At 45.1% G+C, this 20000-nt stretch overlaps 1 protein-coding gene across 3 annotated transcripts in view; it reads left to right on the top strand.

Annotated features, from left to right (window-relative positions):
* Positions 1-20000, top strand: part of col11a1a (collagen, type XI, alpha 1a) — a 136867-nt gene that overhangs the window by 29322 nt on the left and 87545 nt on the right. The window contains exons 5-12 of one of the 3 annotated variants that reach the window (XM_063206794.1): positions 1086-1211; positions 3592-3678; positions 4429-4521; positions 7082-7402; positions 11174-11239; positions 11453-11494; positions 11667-11729; positions 18871-18945. In XM_063206794.1, coding sequence (XP_063062864.1) covers positions 1086-1211; positions 3592-3678; positions 4429-4521; positions 7082-7402; positions 11174-11239; positions 11453-11494; positions 11667-11729; positions 18871-18945 — 873 coding nt within the window. Of the gene's footprint in view, positions 1-1085; positions 1212-3591; positions 3679-3976; positions 4145-4428; positions 4522-7081; positions 7403-11173; positions 11240-11452; positions 11495-11666; positions 11730-18870; positions 18946-20000 lie in introns of all 3 variants that reach the window. The other 2 variants (XM_063206795.1, XM_063206797.1) reach the window with 2 other exon arrangements.

Genomic DNA, 20000 nt, shown 5'->3' with positions numbered 1-20000 from the left:
TGATTGCCTCAGAATCTTTGAAACGCTTGATATACCCCTGGTTTCGGCTCCCCTTCTTCCCAATGTTGCCAAAACACCCTAGAAATGTCACCACAGATGTTCCTAATAATCAAGTGGTTTATGCGGCTCAGCAAAAAAAATATCTCTTGGACGATTTTACTAAAAAGAGGCCTCCTTGTTAAGATTTAAATATGTTCAGCGTGTTGGCAGCTTTCAATAGACATTTTACAGATATTCCAGGGCATCAGACTGCAAAAAAATGGAAAATAAAAATAGTCACATCTGTTGTGGTGGAATATCTTGGCTGATCATTCACCTGGGGTAGCCCCTGGGAGGCAATTTTCTCAGATTCTCCTGGGCGCCAGCTGGTTTGGTTGGGGGTAAAAAAGCTGTGTGCAGGATTGTCTCAAGCTGATGCATTTGTGTGGGTGTGGAGGAATCTTATACTCGAATACTATACTCTGTACTGTTGTCTTTCATCTGTGGGAAAATTCTGTTGTGTGTGTGTGTGTGTGTGTGTGTGTGTGTGTGTGTGTGTGTGTGTGTGTGTGTGTGTGTGTGTGTGTGTGTGTGCGTGCGCATGCACACGCAAGTCTTTGTCTGTGTCTCTGTATGGGAGTGCAGGCTTATCAGTCTCCATACTTTCAATAACCTAATAATAGGAGAGAGAGAGAGAGAGAGAGAGAGAGAGAGAGAGAGAGAGAGAGAGAGAGAGAGAGAGAGAGAGAGAGAGAGAGAGAGAGAGAGAGAGAGAGAGAGAGAGAGAGAGAGAGAGAGAGAGATTATCATCAGTGGTGCTTGGCTCTGACTACTGTGGACTGGGTTGCTTCCCGCTGTGCGTCTTTGATGATGAATATGACTAAGCAGGCCTTTAATGGAGGCTCTCAGAGGCCTCTTATTTCCTAATGTGCCCCACTTGAAAACATGCTGCTACAGTCTGTAGCTGTACATTCACACATCTCGTTTTCTCTCCCTCTCTCTCTGTCTCCCTTTCTCTTTGTCCCGTGTGTCTGCTCCCTGCTCTTCCTTTTCTTCTCTGTCTCTGCCTGTCTTTCCATCTTTCTTTATCTGTCTTTCCTCCACAGGGTGACATCCAGCAGCTGTTGATTGTGGCTGATCCCAAGGCTGCCTATGACTACTGTGAACACTACAGCCCAGACTGTGACACCCCCCACCGCGATACCCCACAGGCTCAGCAGCCCGAGGATGAGGTCTGCTACACACACACACGTACACACAGACACACGCAGACACACACAGACACACACACACACACACACACACACTTACACACATACGTAAGTAAGCGAGCAAGCCATTAAAATCAGCCACGGGTCAGTTAGACCCGGAAGCAAGTTCTCCCTTTGGAGGTCATTATTTGTTTTATTTCGCATAGTCAAAAAAAAGTTGGTCGTAAACAAACAGGTGTCTCGGAGATTTAATAAGCCCAATGAGGCCTTCAGGGGATTAACGGGTTATTGTCAATGGGAATGCACACATGCACGTGGTCTCTCCTCGTTGTTCTGCCATTCCTGTTTCCTTGAGGCACTTGTTGCTGTATTTTTTTCTTTTCTTTTTCCACTCACTCCTGGATCGGCGAAGGGATTTCTTAATGGCCCGTGACGTTGAGGTTCTCTCCTCCTCCCGCTACCTCAGAAGTCTGGGATTCGGTCCACTTATGGCTTTAGCAGATCCTTTCCACTGACACTGAGGGAGGAAGAGAGAACCATGTTTTACAGCAGCGTACATTACAACAAGGAAAACTTCTGGAATATTCTTCTGACAGAACATCATTGGCTCCTGCCATTGTTGGTTTAGCCTATTTTTAGGGTCTTTTCCCTTTTGACTTGACGGCTGAAAGAAAAATGATAGGGTAGCCTGTCCGAGACACGCAGTAGACTACTACTTTCTTTTTTTAATAGTGGAATTTACTGCGCCAACATACACAACAGATGGGATTTAAAATTGAACAAGAAGAAAAAAAATCAATCAACTTTTTTATGAACTGGTAGCGAGCTCTTCACAGGGAAAGGAAATACTGCGCTTAAAGCAAAAGTGTGTTTAAATGAAAACATTAAAAAGCTAATAACCCCACAGTGCAGGTCATTACTGCCAGACTTGTACAAACATTGACAGCAGTGTCCCTAAGGGGTGAGGGGCCTCTGGGTGGGCCCAGGTCATCTACACGCCCCCTTCTATGATGGTCGTCGGAACAAGCACCACATGAGAAAAGAAAAAATGAATAGAAGGGAGACAGACGACCTAGCAGACTCCCCTGAAGACCCAGTGTCACCCCCATAACGCTCTCCTTTTTTCCAGTACTCACACCCCCAGCCAACCCCCTCACTGACTCATAAGGTCTCACCTATGACAGGCACATGGAAGTCTGCCATCTACTTGACTTCTGTGTGCTCCTTTTAGCGCCCTACCACAGTGTGGGACTAACCTTGTATCTGTCTCTTTTCCTGTGCATGGGATGGATGGCGTGTTACAAGCCAAACTGCTTCGTAACAACATCCACTTCCTGGCTCTCCCAATAGAGAGATTGAAATGAAATATTGCGAAGATGGAAAGAAGAGATGAAAAAGAGGGAGCCAAAGATAAAGTACAGACATTTCTGTAATCCCTCACTTTTAATCCCAGTTGTGTTATTTAATTATTTCAAAAGTTTTACATTTCATACTTCAAATTTGTTGAATAGATCTTTTACTGGAATGACATTATACATTTTTCATTTACTCACATTATCCATTTGTTCAACTGGTATAAATTGTGTCTTCAAACTGAAATATCTGTCTCCTAGAACTATGAAGCTCATTTTTACATTATGTGAAAAGAAATATTGTGAATCTGTTGGGTAGATTTGAAGGTAGACTTTCCATAAATGCAAACCCTCAATCTGAAGCAGTATAACTGTAGATGTGCAATTTGTAATGTATAATTTACACATGGGGTGATTTAAAAAAAGAAAAAAAAGTTCCATGACGGAAGGTTCCAGACATATGGCATGTGGTAATTCCCCTCACAGCATCCCTCCCCGACCTGCTGTGATGTTTTATGGGGGGCTTAAATGCCCACCTGGGAATACCACCGTCTTCTCTCCACATGGTCTTTTTTGACAGTAATTAGTCTAACATTTTGGAAAACCCCTATCAGTTTTGCTGATCAAAACTGGTAAATCAACACACCCAAATAACATTCTGTACATCTAGTGTCTCGGATTTCTGTCCCAATGCCCCTAAAAAGTGGTGTGCTGTGCTGAGCCTTTGAAACGAAACACCTATTAAATTTTAATGGACTGCAATTTGTGCCCCAATATTGCATCAACACGGCCAGCAGTTTGCCACAGCACTTTTTGGCATTGGCAGTTTATTTTGGTCTGTGTAACATTTGATATTTAACCACATTCTCCTGTAATATGTTCAAAGAACATGCTACATTGTGTGTTTGTGTGTTTGTGTGTGTGTGCGTGCGTGCGTGCGTGTGTGTGTGTGTGTGTGTGTGTGGCAACAGTATTGTTGTACAACAATACGGCATGTTGCCGACGTTCTAACCTGTCTTCGCTTGCCCTCTTTCCCTCTCCCTATTCAGTACACTACTGGCTCAGATTATGGCGAGTTGTATGATTACTATGATGGAGAAACAGCAAAAGAGAATGAGGAGTACTCTGAGACTCAGGTAAATAGTAGAGCAAAAATGGCATTGAGTCAACGTGTTTGTCATGTGGTGTCTTGTTGTACGTCATCATGGGTGTCTGTGTCTCCTTCCTTGTTGTCCAGTTTTGTTTTCATTCTTAAACTTGTCCTTTCCTGCCTGTTACGAATGTAAAGACATTTTACATGTATTCCTACTATAGGCTGAAATCCACCTGTATATGTGGATGATCTACTTATTTTCAACAAACCTTGTCTTTGTATGTTTATGTTGTCTATGTGTTGTCTCCTTGTTGTTCTTTGTCGCCATAACCCTGTTCCAGAGAAAGAGACGTAGTCCCCTGAAGAGGACGGCAAAGTCCGTCAAGACTAAGGCCAAGCCGTATAAGTTCCTGTCAGCCAAACAGTCTGCGGCTAAAAAGCTAGCCGCTAACAAGAAGAAGCGGCACGGTTACCAGGCTACAGCGCCCGTGAAAGCCGCCTATCTAGGGGTAAAATATAAGTGCCTGTACAGTAGTGACCCAGTCAGAATCCATCGAGATGTTTCCTCTGTAACCAAAGGAAGATCTCTGATGCTAGTCTGGATGCTACCTAACTCTCCCTGCCCACCCCCCTACTTTTACTCTCTTCTCTCTCCCCCAGTACTCGGCTCGACTCAAGAGGTGGCCTAGAGGCCAAGCGGAGTGACTCTTGTGATGTTCTTTTCCTGTTCTAACTCCTTCTCTCTGTTATTCTGTGTCTTCTTTTTCCTGTCAATGTCACTACAACCCCTCAGCTAAACAATGTAGATGGCGAGTACTATACTGACTACGGAACAGTAGATGCTACTCAAACTCAGTCTCCCATTGCCACAACCGGAGCCAACGAGGTAAATACGTTGCATTTTCTATCTTGCTTCATATGCTTTACAAAGACAAAGAAAACAGAAAAGATGTGAAAAGTGAGGTGCCGCCAAAGCAGAAAGGCATAGGCCCTGGAAGACAAATGACAAGGAAGTACATGGTATGAAATGACAAAGACAGAACAATTCAAGGCAATTGCTCTGTTTTTTTAAGAATAAATCAATATACACAAAACAAAAGGGGTTATCTCAACAGCAGAACTCTTGAACGCAGTGGGGCATGAAACAACACCAAGCTGCCAAACATGCCTTGTCCAATGAGTAGTCAATCCACTCCAGAAGGGTGCATGTTGTCCATTAGTGTGTCAAAGATCCCGTCCCAGTGATTTCTGCATCCAGTGGATTGCCATACAATCTGTTTTCATAGCTTTTTGTTGTTTGAGTCATTTGTGGTTCAAGGCTGCCCTGTCCAAAGTAATCAATTATTCAAATCGTTAAATATTACAAAAACTGTTGAAATGAGTCAATAAAACACTATAGACGGAAAAACAAATTGCCCGGATTAAGAGCAGGTTTTTAATTTTAGAAGCCTTTATATGACCAGGCAAGGTTTGAAATTGCGATTCTTTGTTTCTCATTAGTGATCGCAGACCTTTTTCACAGTCTGGTGTGTTACTGTTTGTGCCTGGGGCGGATTAAAATCATTTAAAGCATTCTCGAAAAGCCAATAGCCGTAACCGTAATGAGAAGCACACTGCTCTAAAGAAAATCAGCATGTCCGCCATCAGGGACTGCCAAGTATTCACCACACAGGACGCACCTTCAACAGAACAGCTTTGTCTGCATTTCCCTTTTGCTTGTTTGTAAGAGAAATGTGAGACTCTGTGGTGCAGTCAGGAGGGATTTCTAACCTCGTAGCCAGTGACCACGCTGAGTGATAGGGGACAGAGAATACTCTCGAGTGTCCCTTTGAACGTCATTGGTAGTGGTGCAGCCTTGGCCATGATTGACAGACTCGCATGTCCAACCAAAGCTGGGCAAAGTTCTCTGGGTAAAAACTAATGAAGTCATGCCTGAATAACAGCAAAAGAATCCCCCCTGTCCCAATCGGCAGTAAAGAGAAAACCCAAGGCTGATTTCATAATGTTGCCACATTCACACTGTGTTAAATGTGGCACATCGCCCCCTCCTCCTCCAGTGGACTACAGCATCACAGCAATTGCCCCTCTCCTTCCCCCACTTTCCCCTGAAGGCTGATGTCCTATCTGTAGCTGCATTGACTGAAGAGCCCTGACTGAGACCAGCTAAGTGCTTCTTCAGGCCTACCATCAATGCAGTGCAGAATCCCCCTCCCACTCTCTCAGCCAGAGTTAGCCAAAGCTTGTCTTAGCATGTGCCACACAGATACCCAGTGATAGAAGCAACTTCACCTTGGAAGAAAAAGTGATGAAGCCGATAGGCATTTATTTAATTTAAAGAAAATCTTGAATCTTCCTGGTGAATTTGTGTCATTGTGTTTCAGTGTTAGCACTATCAAAACTAAAACCTATTAGCATTAGCTTCAACAGACAGAAATCTTCATCAAGTCAGTAGATGTTTGTTTGTTCATTCAGTTATGTTCCCAAATGCAGAGCAAAGATAGAATTTGTATCTTATACCTTATGTGACCTAGTACATCCACAGGGCACATGTTTGACTGAACAGTTTTACATGTTTCCAAAAGTGTGACCTGCTAATACTTTAGCTTAACCATCTGAGCTCTGCAGTTTGGACAATTGCTGGAGAAGTAGCTGGAGTCATGTTTTGATGAAACATACTTTTTTAGTGTCATTTCAGACTTACTTCAGCTATTTTGGTCTTTTTTCAACCTCATGCATAATGCTGCTCTAATCATGGGTTCACTGCTTTTGAAAAAAGACTAGAATAATTCAAAGTCTGTCATAGACTTGTTTGATTTTGTACTTTTTATTATGTAGAATTTGTCATGCTTTTACAATTCAAGGTAACACTTCATGTGGTCCTTCTTGATGTTTTAACAAACTTTGACATTGCAGCTGAGTAAGATATCTGTAATTTTATTTAATGTCATGTTTACAGGTAGAAAAAAAAACAGATTTATATTCATTCATAACATAACACAATAGCATGCCATTTTCAGCTTACATTCATAATCATTTTCTTTGCTAAGTAACAACCACCATTGGCTGTTATACTGATCAAACAGCCTAATTCAATTATGAATGTTTAAAGCGACAGCAAATGCTATTGTGGCTATTGTTATGTTTGGTGGTGTAAGGCTAATTCTCGTTATAGAGTACCAAGCCAAAGCAACCATTCTTTCTTTGTCCTCTTCATGAAGAAGGACCAGGATGAGGTGTTACCATGTTGCAACTCTGATTTTTAACTGTTTATCATACTGATTTCATGTTGACCTGATCCTCTGTAGGAGATCAATACACTAGTTTGTGCTGTTTAACTTGCTTGACTAACAACCATGTTCCCTCCAATCCTGCCCTCCCTCCCCCATCGCTCCCTCCCCCCATCCCCAACACCAACCTTCGCTGCATTTGCTTGGGTAATGTAAAAGGCTGTGGAAGAGGAAGTTGTTGTGGAAGAGGAAGTTGTTGAGGAATATGTCCCCGAAACGGCCGAAGCCGGTCCCGAGCCGACCTATGCCACGGAAATCGCCCAGGCCACCGACGTGCCGGCAGCGGTCCCCGAGGGAAACGCGTATGACTTTAAGGAGTACGATCTTAAGGAGTATGACGCTAATGAGCTTGGCGGGAGTCACTATGACTATGGGGCGTACGATGATCTGGGTAACGCGGGGCCTGCCCCGACCGCCATGGCTTATGATGACGAGATCGGCAAGGGCAAGCCGGCCGAAACCGACGTCTACGAAGCCACCGTAAGTATGGCACGCTGCCTTTTCCCTCACCTCAACCTTGCCTGCAAGCCCTCCCATCCACCGCACGGGCCTCTCACCACCCCAGGTTCTCTGCGGCTGTTTCTCGACAGCATCGTTGCTAACTAAGTTAGCAGCTAACTTCGCAACCACTGTTGTAATGCAATTTACCATAGGCAACCTTCTGAGTTGCTGAATAGTTAGTAATGGCGCTTTGGAGAAACAGGGTCCAGAATGGTTGCATGAGGAGGTGTTGATTGGGTGGTGGGCCTATGTGGTGGGGTGGAGGTGTTCTACGTAGAGGTGAGGTGATGGTGTAGGCCGTGTGTCCCGTCCCGTCCGCTTTTAGATCCTCCGCCAGTTCCGTGTCAGAATCGAATGTCTAGCATGCACACTGGGTATGTGGTTCATCTGTAAGTCACGGCTTGGCATGAAGCGTCTGTCACGTGTGATTTCACTGTACAGTATGTCTCTCGTGTGTGTCCTTGAAGTCCGCTGTGGAGTTTTCATCCGTATTTTTCATCCAGTCAAGATCCTGAAACATGGTCTAACTTGGCAGCTCTCAACTCCACTTGGAATTCATATGATGTCTTCCTATATTTTCTCTCTTTCTTGGTCTCTGTGTCTGTCTGTTTCTCTATTTGTCTGTGTGTGTGTTTTTTCTGTCTCCTCATCTCACTCTCTATACTGTAAATCCAACACACTCTTCACACACCCACACATTGTTTTTCGTTCTCTTTTTTCTTTTTCTTCTACTCTCTTTTTTTCCTCTTTATACTCTGCATCAATATTGTGAAATGTTTTGGTATATTTTTTTCACAGCATGTATGTGTTTTCCCGCCCTCGTGTCTGTTTTTGTTTTCCTGGGGTCTCTTTCAATCAGTGTCTCTGGCAAGCACACGCACACACAGACACACACAGACACACACACACACACACACACACACACACACACACACACACACACACACACACACACACACACACACACACACACACACACACACACACACACACACACACACACACACACACACACACACACACACACACAGACGATGTCTTTCTTGTAAGGTTCTCTCTCCACCAGGATGTGGTATGGCAAATAAGCATGCACGCATGCATGCAAACGCCGTAACCGTAAACACATTCTAAGACACACACACACACACACACACAAGCACACATGTACACACGCCACCTGCTCTCCAAACGATCTTCCTGTTGTAGTTCTTCCCATAAGGATGAATTGCCTAAGGGGAAAGGGGAAGGGGGGGTGTTATGGGGTGTAGACATTACCTCACACCTTAGCCGTTTAGCTCTCTAGAGACAGATACCCCACTAAATACCACACCATGCCTCACGACCTGTTCCCCATCATTTAGCCGCTGTCTTCACTCGTCCCATTCATGTTCCCTGCACGTCAACTACACAGGGAATCGTGCACAGCAAATTTTATAGTGCTAGTTGGTCACTTAGGGAGTAGGATCAACACCTTGAGTGTAATATTTGACTCCTTTAGTGTTCAATTAGCACTGTAAAATAGATTGTGTGACTGCTTATCAGGTTTATCGTAGCATATCACATGGGGTTGATTTGAGGTAGATGGTGTGAGTTGGGAATATATTGTGGGACTGTTTTGCAGGTCGTATTAATAATATCACATGGGGTTGATTTGACGGGAATGGTTTGACCAGAGGATCTGAAGAGCTCTTTTCCAAAACGCTATATCCACCATTTTTGACTTTTTGCATTTTAATATTGGAATTGACTGATAAGTAGTCATATCATCTATGTGTGAATTCTTGCCATTCAAATGTTTTGAGAACATGCTATTTAAACCTATACCTGTATAAAATGCATTTTGTAATGCAATTCAATGGAATGCTCAATACAAAAATGTAAATTTCCCAACATTCTATAAAATGGATATATCTCATTTTGGAAAAGAGCTCCCCATCTTCTTCCTTTAGTTATTGCTGGCTATTGCCGACCCAAGACAGGAAAGGAAATCAAGCCAGAAGAAGAGAAGAGAAGAGACGAGAGGAGAGGAGAAGAGATGTGTGCTTAGTCTCTTCCTGTCAGTGTTTTGTTATCATTTCTTTCTTCTGTGGAGAGTGGATATGGGACAGGAAATCAGACCGTCAGATGTCTGTGTCCATGTGCGTGTGTGTCCATGTGTGTGTGTGTGTGTGTGTGTGTGTGTGTGTGTGTGTGTGTGTGTGTGTGTGTGTGTGTGTGTGTGTGTGTGTGTGTGTGTGTGTGTGCATGCGTGCGTGCGTGTGCTTATTCTGGCACGCCTTTGCATCTTGCTGGGATGACTGTGAGATTGTGTGCTTGAACGCATACAGACACACGCACACACAGACAGCAAGCATGCACACACGCACACATACACACACATACACACACACAGACACACACACAGACTTATGCATGCATGGGCAGACACACACACACGCGCACATGTACACACACACACACACACACACACACACACACACACACACACACACACACACACACACACACACACACACACACACACACACACACACACACACACACACACACACACACACACACACACACACACCAACAGAATAAACACACAAATGCTTCACAAATATTGATACACAAATTGGCAACAAGAACTCTGAACTGCCCTCTTCACACATGGTTACACACACACACACACACACACACACACACACACACACACACACACACACACACACACACACACACACACACACACACACACACACACACACACACACACACACACATTGCCCAAGGCTCTCTCATTCTTTTCCTACCACAAACATACAGTCATGCTGTATACATACAGTGACAAAGCTAATCTCTTTCCCATATGTTATTGAGTCCACAGTAGCTCATATACACATGCACATATTTATTATACTTTCTGAAGAACTTCACTTTTACAACTCTCACAACAAGCACAGCCACTGTTCTCCAATACATAACAAATACTATAGAACACGAAATGATTCAACATCAACAAGGTCAATCCTTGAGAGAAAGAGCTTGTTTTGAATGGGAACTCACATATCCGTCACAGCTGTCTTTGAGAATACCCAATTGACCGAGGCTGTATTCGTTGATGGAGAGGTCTGGTTCCTGTTTTTTTTCCACTTTTTCCTAACACAAGGTTTCCTCCTGTGCTGTTCAACTTTATTTTTTTGTTCACCTTGTTTTACCCTCACATTTGGTTCCATTTCCCTGAAGACAACACAGTCCTTTCTCAAGGCAATGACATGACATCACTGTCCATCTCTCAAGCATGCTGCACCGTAGGTTATGCACGCCGCGTCGGGACTAACCACAGTGACCACAAGTCAAGACTTTTCCAGCTTTTCCTTTTTTTACGCTCCTCCTCATAGGATCCTTGTCTGTAGTTGAAGTGGCGTAGTTAGACCACGTGTAGTAAGAATATGATGCAAGCGTCTAGCCTGACAAAGCTGAATACACACTTTCACTAATACCAGGCCTTACTTCTAGACAGTTCTCTCCTGTAATTAATAAAGTACTTGTTTCTCTTTAATATAAAAAAGAAAAAAATCTTTTCCCACCAAAATTCAGGGCTTTGTCAGGACAACAAGTCATCTTCTTACACACAAAATCTATTCCCCTGTTATCCCCATTTCCAATGCATCCTGTTGGCAGTTGTCTTACCTTTTTTATGGACTAGTGAGTTGAAGTTGGACTGGGATGAGGCTCATCCTCTCTCTGCCCACCCCTTGTGTCTAGGTCGGCGGAGAGGCTGGCTACCTGGGACAGAAGGGAGAGAAGGGAGAGCCCGCCGTCATCGAGCCCGTAAGTGTGTTGTCTCAGCCAGCTGAGATCTCTGAATTCATGCGACGGAACATTGAAAGACAATGATGGCAGAAGAGTGAACCATAGCTGATCACAACTTATTATCTTGTGTTAAAATGCAGTGCAATGATATATTGAATATCCAATGTCCAACACACACAAATATTTATTTTTGCTTATGAAACTCATCAAACATATCTATGCTTTTAACAGGGTATGCTCATCGAGGGACCTCCTGGGCCTCCTGGTCCTTCCGTAAGTAAAATGGAAAATTTCAACAGAATATACACTGACTTTCTTACTAATTACTTTGCGTGGATAGAAATGAGGGCAAAATAGTGTTTTGGGGACATAGTCATTATTCAGAATGACTGAGGAAGTGTGTGAGTTCTCGATGTCTTATGTCTTTGTCATTTGTCTTGTGCAGGGTCTTCCAGGCCCACCTGGTCTTCAAGGTCCTCCCGGCACTGCTGGAGATCCTGGTGAGAGGGTGAGTTCCTACCGCCGCTCTTCACCACATGGTTGCTACCGGAGACCAGGCCCTCTGACCTCCACTCAGAGAGAAACGGACAGAAGAACAGGCAGATAGCCAGACACACACCAAGGGGTTCGTTGCAAAGCAAAAGAAGAGACAGACATGCAGACAGACAGGCAAACAGACAGACAGACAGACTGAGAAACAGATAGAGAGAGGGTGGGTGGCAAGCTGAGAAACAGACATATAGAAGAATAGACAAATGCATGCACGGTAGATAGACAGAGTAGTTGTGGAATCAAGCTAAAGAAAAGTTGTTAGACAGACAGACACACACACAGACACACAGACAGAAGAATTGACATATTTATAGTCTGAGAAACACACACAGAGGATGGTAGAAACAGCCAAGCATGAAGCACTGCGAGACAAAAAGACTGACTGACAGAGAGAGAGATAGAGTGACATGACAGACAGAATGACAGACAGAGACACAGCGGGTGGGAACTCTGTCCAAACAAGATTTGGAGGTTTGCAGAGCCTCAAAGAGCCATCTCGACCCATCAGGATCACCCCTGTCATCGCGTGTCCCTCTCATAAGCCATTGGATCCGGGCGAGAAGGATTCCTCAGCCACATGATGTGGAAATTCCCCTGGATCCCCACCTACTGATTGGTGACCCGCACTTGACACGAGGCGTTGTGTGAAAATGCTGTGAAAAGCCTGTGAGCCCGTGAGCCCGTGTTTCCCCCCGACACTTCAAAACCGTGTAGATCTGAAGTGGACTTAATGCACAGGGACACCACCATCACCTTGCATTGGCCTTCATTCCGTTGCTTTGAACAAGACTTAGAGCAAGAGAAAAATGTTAACGCTCCCTCCCATACCAAGTTTTCCCCCTCACCATATTTTTTGAAGACCACACATGGATGGGAAAAAAATAACTTAACACAAGCACTGTATCTCCACCACCATCTCCCAATCCCTCCAGCCACATCCTATACCCCTGACCACACAACACCCCGCGAGCAGCCACCCTTTGCGTCAAGCAAGCCCTAATTAGCTGGCCGTAAGCATGCCAGAGCGACGGCTTGGGGGACAACGCGAACAATAGGCCTCTGCTGTTGTTTACGCTTCCGCAAAGAAGAAGACACACAAAGCCTTCTCATTAAGGAAACAGCAAGGATGCTGTAAAGGAGCAAGTCAACGTACGGTTGTGTGGAGGAGAGAAAGGCCAAACACCATGTGTCTGGATGAAAGGATAGCTGTGAGATGGGTGTGTGTGTGTGTGTGTGTGTGTGTGTGTGTGTGTGTGTGTGTGTGTGTGTGTGTGTGTGTGTGTGTGTGTGTGTGTGTGTGTGTGTGTGTGTGTGTGTGTGTGTGTGTGTGTGTGCGTGTGTGAGTGTGTGTGTCTGTCTGTCTGTCTGTGTGTGTGTGCGTGTGTGTGTGTCTGTCTGTCTGTGTGTGTGTGTGTGTGTGTGTGTGTGTGTGTGTGTGTGTGTGTGTGTGTGTGTGTGTGTGTGTGCATGTGATTGTTCGTGGGTGTTTACGACTACATATGTGCAAATGTGTGTGTGTGTGTATTTGTGTGTGTGTGTCTATGTGTATGTGTACCTGTGTGTGTGTGTGTGTGTGTGTGTGTGTGTGTGTGTGTGTGTGTGTGTGTGTGTGTGTGTGTGTGTGTGTGTGTGTGTGTGTGTGTGTGTGCACGCACGCGTTCAGGCACATGTGTGTGTACGTGCGTACGTGTCTGTGTGTGACTGTGTGTGTGTGTTTGTGTCTGTGTGTGCTTGTGTGCGTGCCAGGGTGTAACCATACGTGTGAAGTGAGCTGGAGAACTAAGGCTTTGAGAAAACGTTGTTTCCATTAGTGCAATCATCTGCTTCCTCTGGATGGAATCCTAATCTGGTTCAAATGGTTTCCTCTGCCACTTTTACTGTCCCAGATAAGTGGGTGAGTAGAACTATAGGCTTTAGTCGTGGTACAGGCCTCGGGGATGTGTACGATTACACTGTAGCCAATAGACTACAGTGCAGGCCAAAAACATCACGTACTGCTACAACCTGTTTCAGACATCTGTCTTTGCCAAGCACAAGGATGCGGTTCAATGTTTAGGCTGTTCCTTAAAACACACACTCTCAAAGGCTCTCGTTGGCGGACCAAAACGCCAGATAGAGACACACAGCATTGACTTCATGAATGAAATGAAAGCAAAGAGTACATCTTGTGAGCTGTTGTTGTACTGTGCAGGCCTCTTAACAGCAGTCCTTTGAATGGGCCTGGTTAGGCTCAATGCAATGTGGTTTCTATAATGGCTTTTACTGAATGAGAAAGCTGGAAGAGAACTGAGCTGGCCTGCTTTATTTACAAACGTACAAACAGAGCAAGGCAGCCAATGTGGTTTACACTGTATTGTACAGGTATGTGTATCTCTCGGTGTCTGTGTGTGAGTGTGTGTGTGTGTGTGTGTGTGTGTGTGTGTGTGTGTGTGTGTGTGTGTGTGTGTGTGTGTGTGTGTGTGTGTGTGTGTGTGTGTGTGTGTGTGTGTGTGTTTGTGTGTGTGTGTGTTTGTGTGGGTACGTGTGTGTGTGTGAGTACGTGTGTGTGTGTGGGTACGTGTGTGTACGTGTGTGTACGTGTGTGTGTGGGTGTGTGTGTACGTGTGTGTCTTCGTGTGCCTGCATACATGCGTGGCTATGTGCGTTTGTGCGTGCATACGTGAGAGAGAGAGAGGTAGAGAGAGAGTGGGTGAGAGACAGAGACAGAGAGACAAAACAGACAGAGACAGAGAGACAAAATGATTGACTGTGGAAATGTAATGGACATCATCCCGTCATTCATATGTTATCACATCATAAACATTTTCCCATAACAGCATGACGTCAGTCAGATGTCATGATAACTCAATGTCCTGTCACTAGCTGGAACCTAGTAGACAGTAAGAGTAACACACACATATTGTATTCATTACCTATTTAGATTTTTGTCTGGTGCCGTGGCACATCATACAGTACTTTTCATTTGTGTTGACTAATGACACTTAGAGCAGATGCACACATACAAGATACAAGATCTACAAGATACAAGATACAAGATATTTTATTTGTCATGTGTATATATATGAAACATATATATACAATGAAAAGCTTCCCTGCTCTGGGAGTCCCAAAAAAGGTTAAAAGAATGTTAAAAAGGCAAAAAAAAGTAGGAAAAAATATATATTTAAAAAGTTGAAAAAGTTGAAAGCTGCAAAAAAAACAACATAAACACATATACACATAAACACACACACCTGATATTATACACAGGCTCAAAGTGCTCCAGACGTGTGCTATGACTGTCATCATCATCTGTCTTGCAGTCCCGTTGTCACACACGTCTGTCCCCAGTGGCCCTATGCCCATGGCTGTGGTGTCTCTCAGTCTCTTCACACTCCCACTACCCCAAAAAGTGACCTAGCTGGCTGGGGGAAACACATGGAACCCATTGGGCTGAGACTGAGACAGCAGACTACAGAGAGAGAGAGAGAGAGAGAGAGAGAGAGAGAGAGAGAGAGAAAGAAAGAGAGAAGGAGAGAGAGACAGAGAGGAGGAGAGAGAGACAGAGAGAGAGAGAGAGAGAGAGAAGAATCAGGCTGAAAGACAGTGTGTTGTGTTTTGGGCACAGGGGCACAAAGCGGTTTATAATCTCACGACAGTTCAACATCAGCTAAGAACATTTCCAAGAGCAATTTTTTCAAGAGCTGAGAAACCACACTGCACAAATTATTTATTTTCATTTTTGTGTCAAGTGCGGTGTTGGTCAGATTTTATTTGGATATAGTAATGTGCTGAGATGTGTTAACAACTTTATAACGGGTGCCATAGGCCATTAGTGCACAATTAGAAAAAAAACACTAAGTGCAAGAATGACTTTGGGCCCTGGAATAGGAATAGTCATTGTGTGCTTTCCTTGGAGTGTTCTCAATCGAATGCCAGGCATCATTGCAAAAAAATTGTATGTGTGTGTGTGTGTGTGTGTGTGTGTGTGTGTGTGTGTGTGTGTGTGTGTGTGTGTGTGTGTGTGTGTGTGTGTGTGTGTGTGTGTGTGTGTGTGTGTGTGTGTGTGTGTGTGTGTGTGTGTGTGTGTGTTTGTGTGTGTGTGTGTGTGTGTGTGTGTGTGTGTGTGTGTGTGTGTGTGTGTGTGTGTGTGTGTGTGTGTGTGTGTGTGTGTGTGTGTGTGTGTGTGTGTGTGTGTGTGTCGCACACAGGTAAGAGAAAGAGTATGTGTTTCTACTGTATGCTTGTGTGTGCCTGGGAGAGAGTGTGTGTGAATGTTTGTGCGTGTCTGTGTGTCAGGTTGATGATGTTTGTGTTGGACGAGGGGCAGTGCTAGGGCACTGTTTGGGTTTTTTGTTTTATTTAGGGTGTGCTCCCAGCGTGCAAATGGTGCAAGCATGGCTATCAACACACCCTGCTGTCACGTGAGCAAAGAAATAATTATTTGGGTCAAACAAATGAACGGAAATAGCACGGGGAGGGGTGAACGGATGGAATGCACAGAAGTGCCAGACAGACTTAAGAGAAAAAGAGAGGGAGAGCGTGAGAGTGTGTGAATGGATGACTGACTGCGGTAGCAATTTAGTGTGTGAGAACGAGGCAGAGAACAACCAGATACAGACAGAGAGAGAGAGAGAGAGAGAGAGAGAGAGGCAGAGAGAGAGAGAGAGGATGTGTGCGCAAAGGGAAAGAGAGAGAGAGAGACAGACAGACAGAGAGAGAGAGGGGGGCCTGAGCACTTTGAATGTGTGAGTGTGTGTGTGTGTGTTGGCGGAGCTTATGTGTGTGTGTCTATGAGTGTAACAGTGAGTAAGTTTATTTCCACGAAACACAGACCTTCCATCATCCTAACCTGACAGCCTCCCCTCCACCTCTCCTGCTCTTCCATAAACAACACAATGGCCTAACTGATGCACTAGTGTTTCCGGCCACTAATCCCCCTGGCCACACAGAACTACATGTGTGCACAACGCTTCCCAGCAGAAGACTTGCATCATCAACATCATCGTCCTGCAGCAGAAATACTATGAATGCATAATGTGGAGTGACATTTGAAAAAGGATACAAGGATTTCATTCGCCACATGCATTGAAATGCTATGAATGTTTAACATGCAGTGAAATTTGAGTTGTCCGCTCGCCTCTACCCCCTTCACCTCCCTCCACCTCCTCCTCTTCCTCCTCCCTCTTCTTTCTTCCCCTCTTCACCTCTCTTCACCTCCCTCCACCTCCTCCTCCTCCTCCCTGTTCACCTCTCTTCACCTCCCTCCACCTCCTCCTCCTCCTCCCTCTTCACCTCTCTTCACCTCCCTCCGTCCCACTCGCCCTCCAGGGAGACATCGGAGAATATTAAAACTCTTCCTCGTCAGGTGCCCATGTGCGGAATCCATTTTCCACACAGAACTGCATGTGTGCACAACGCTTCCCAGCACAAGACTTGCATCATCATCCTCCTGCAGCAGTCATCCTCAAGCCCACAGAACACATCCAGAGACCTGTTGTGAGGAGAGTCTTTATTCGCCCCCAACCCTCCTCCCTACAAGGATACAAGCATGTGCACTCATCATATGCATGGAAATAAGAGTAACGTTATTACTCCCCAGGGGGAAATACTATGAATGGATAATGCGCAGTGACATTTGAAAAAGGATACAGGGATTTCATTCGCCACATGCACAGAAATGCTATGAATGTTTAACATGCAGTGAAATTTGTTGTCCGCTCGCTTGTGCCCCCTTCGCCTCCCTCCCTCCACCTCCTCCTCCTCCTCTTCCTCCTCCTCTCTCTTCCCCTCTTCACCTCTCTTCACCTCCCTCCACCTCCTCCTCCTCCTCCTCCTCCTCCTCCTCCCTCTTCCCCTCTTCACCTCTCTTCACCTCCCTCCACCTCCTCCTCCTCCTCCTCTCTCTTCCCCTCTTCCCCTCTTCACCGCTCTTCACCTCCCTCCTCCTCCTCCTCCTCCTCTCTCTTCCCCTCTTCACCTCTCTTCACCTCCCTCCGCCCGCACACGCCCTCCAGGGAGACATCGGAGAATATTAAAACTGTTCCTCGTCAGGTGACCATGTGCGGAATGCATTTCCTCCCGTCTCCCGCCACCAAAACAGGTCAAACTACCACTACATTGAGAGGAGAAAAAAAGAGGCCCTGCCTTGGCCATCCGGTAGGGCACTCATCTGCCATGCGGCTGACCCGGGTTCAATTCCTGGCCCGGGTTGTTTGCTGACCCCTCGCTGTCTCTCTCCCCATTCGTTTCCTGTCTACCTCTCGTACTGTGCTGTCCATAATAAAGTCTAAAAGACCAAAAAAATATCTTAAAAAAAAGAAAGGAGAAAAAAAGAGAAGGAAAAGAAACAATAACCGAGTTAGTGGAGTAGAGAGAGAGCACAGCCTCGAAGAGGCCTCGAAGAACCTCTGCTGATTTTTTTTCACCACACACAGACGGACGGGGGACCCCTTACCACTCACGTGAAGCTGCAGACTGGAAAAACAGATGGGCATTACGGCTCTCATAAGAGCGGCGTATGGAAATGTAATTACATGTCTGAGGCATTGGCTCTATGCTCTGCTCTGACGGACTGACTCGTCTCGAACATGGAAACAAAACACAACATGGAAATGGAGTGCGAGGCCCACTGACCCAAAAAGCTTCTGGGTTTATGTCTGGCTGGGGATGATGGGAGGTTTTACAAACGTGCCATTCATCACTAGCGGCCCCCACAACCTGCTGGGTTTACTCACGTTCATCACCTTTGCTCATTCTTCACAGTATCTACGTATATACAGTATTTACTCTCTGTCTGTCTGTCTGTCTGTCTCTCTCTCTCTCTCTCTCTCTCTCTCTCTCTCTCTCTCTCTCTCTCCCCCTCTCTCTCTCTCTCTCTCGTATTGCCTACTGGAGTTATTATTCTGTGTACCCGGTGTGCCCGGTTCAATGCAGTACATTTAGCTATTTGTCATGTTGCTTCTGTTTTTACATTTATTTATCTATTCTCTCCCTCTTTCTTTCTCTCTCTCTCTCTCTCTCTCTCTCTCTCTCTCTCTCTCTCTCTCTCTCTCTCTCTCTCTCTCTCTCTCTCTCTCTCTCTCTCTCTCTCTCTCTCTCTCTTCTTCTTCGTCCAGGGCCCTGCTGGCCGCGCTGGTCTTCCGGGAGCTGACGGTTTGCCAGGCCCCCCTGGTACCATGCTGATGCTTCCAGTAAGAGCACATGAATCAGATTTAAAGCCTCCACTTAGTTCTGACCCATTAGGCTCATGCTATTCTTACTTACAAATGCAATATGTTCTGACCCACTAGGCCCATGCTATCTTTATTACAAATGCACAGGCCATACAAGGTTAATATTAGCACCAGGCAAAGCCTATTGGTTCGGCCTGTTTATTTATTTGCCCCTGAAGAATTGCCTTAGGTCTTATAGTGTGTTTTGGCAGACACAATGTGCTTCATTTGTGAAGTAATAAATGGGATCTTATTGCTGAGGCAGGATTTGATTATGTTTGCATAACCAGCATCAGACCAGCAATGTAGCAGAAGGAACATAACATGTACATTCTGAAGCCCATAGTCACAATTGAGGCGGGAATAAAGTTAAAGCTGTAATGAGAGTGTAATAACAATCAATACATCTGTAACATATAGGCTACTGCAGATTCTAACATACTGGTATGAAACCCTTTAATCCAAATAGAAACTAGATCAGAACCTGTAGACAAAGTTACAACAGCACAATTCTGCTTCTGTGCCAGTATGAAACAAAGATGTATAAAGTAGAAGTAGAACTCTTACCGGAGAGATACACCAGCGGCGACGCGACTCAAGCGACAGAGTGTAGCAGCAAGCGATACGAGAGACTGAGGAGACTAGAGTATGTCCGTACAGGCAGAAGGCAAAGCATTCAAGCATTCCCATTGGCTGTGGTCACTGACCTCTATACAGTCATTGGCTGTCGCGGCTTGTCGCCGAACCGCGTCATAAAAAGTTGAAAAGATTTCAACTTCAAATTGACGCGCTCGTCGCGCAAATCGCTCTAGTCTCCAGAATCGCTTTTGTCTCTCGACTCAATACAAAGTCAATTACTTCCGTCGCTCGACTCGCTCAGATCGCCGCTGGTGTATCTCTGCGGTTACTGAGATAATTACAGCACTAGTAGGCCTATATTATTCCAGTTATTATATTATTCCAGTTATTCCACTGTACCTAATGAAGTAGATACTCTGTTAGAATGAGTCTACTTTCACTTTATACATCTCTGG

The sequence above is a fragment of the Engraulis encrasicolus genome, chromosome 9, assembly GCF_034702125.1.
Source record: "Engraulis encrasicolus isolate BLACKSEA-1 chromosome 9, IST_EnEncr_1.0, whole genome shotgun sequence".
Lineage (NCBI taxonomy): Eukaryota > Metazoa > Chordata > Actinopteri > Clupeiformes > Engraulidae > Engraulis > Engraulis encrasicolus.
Note: the sequence above shows the minus strand (reverse complement) of the source record. Positions and strands in the feature narration are given on the sequence as shown.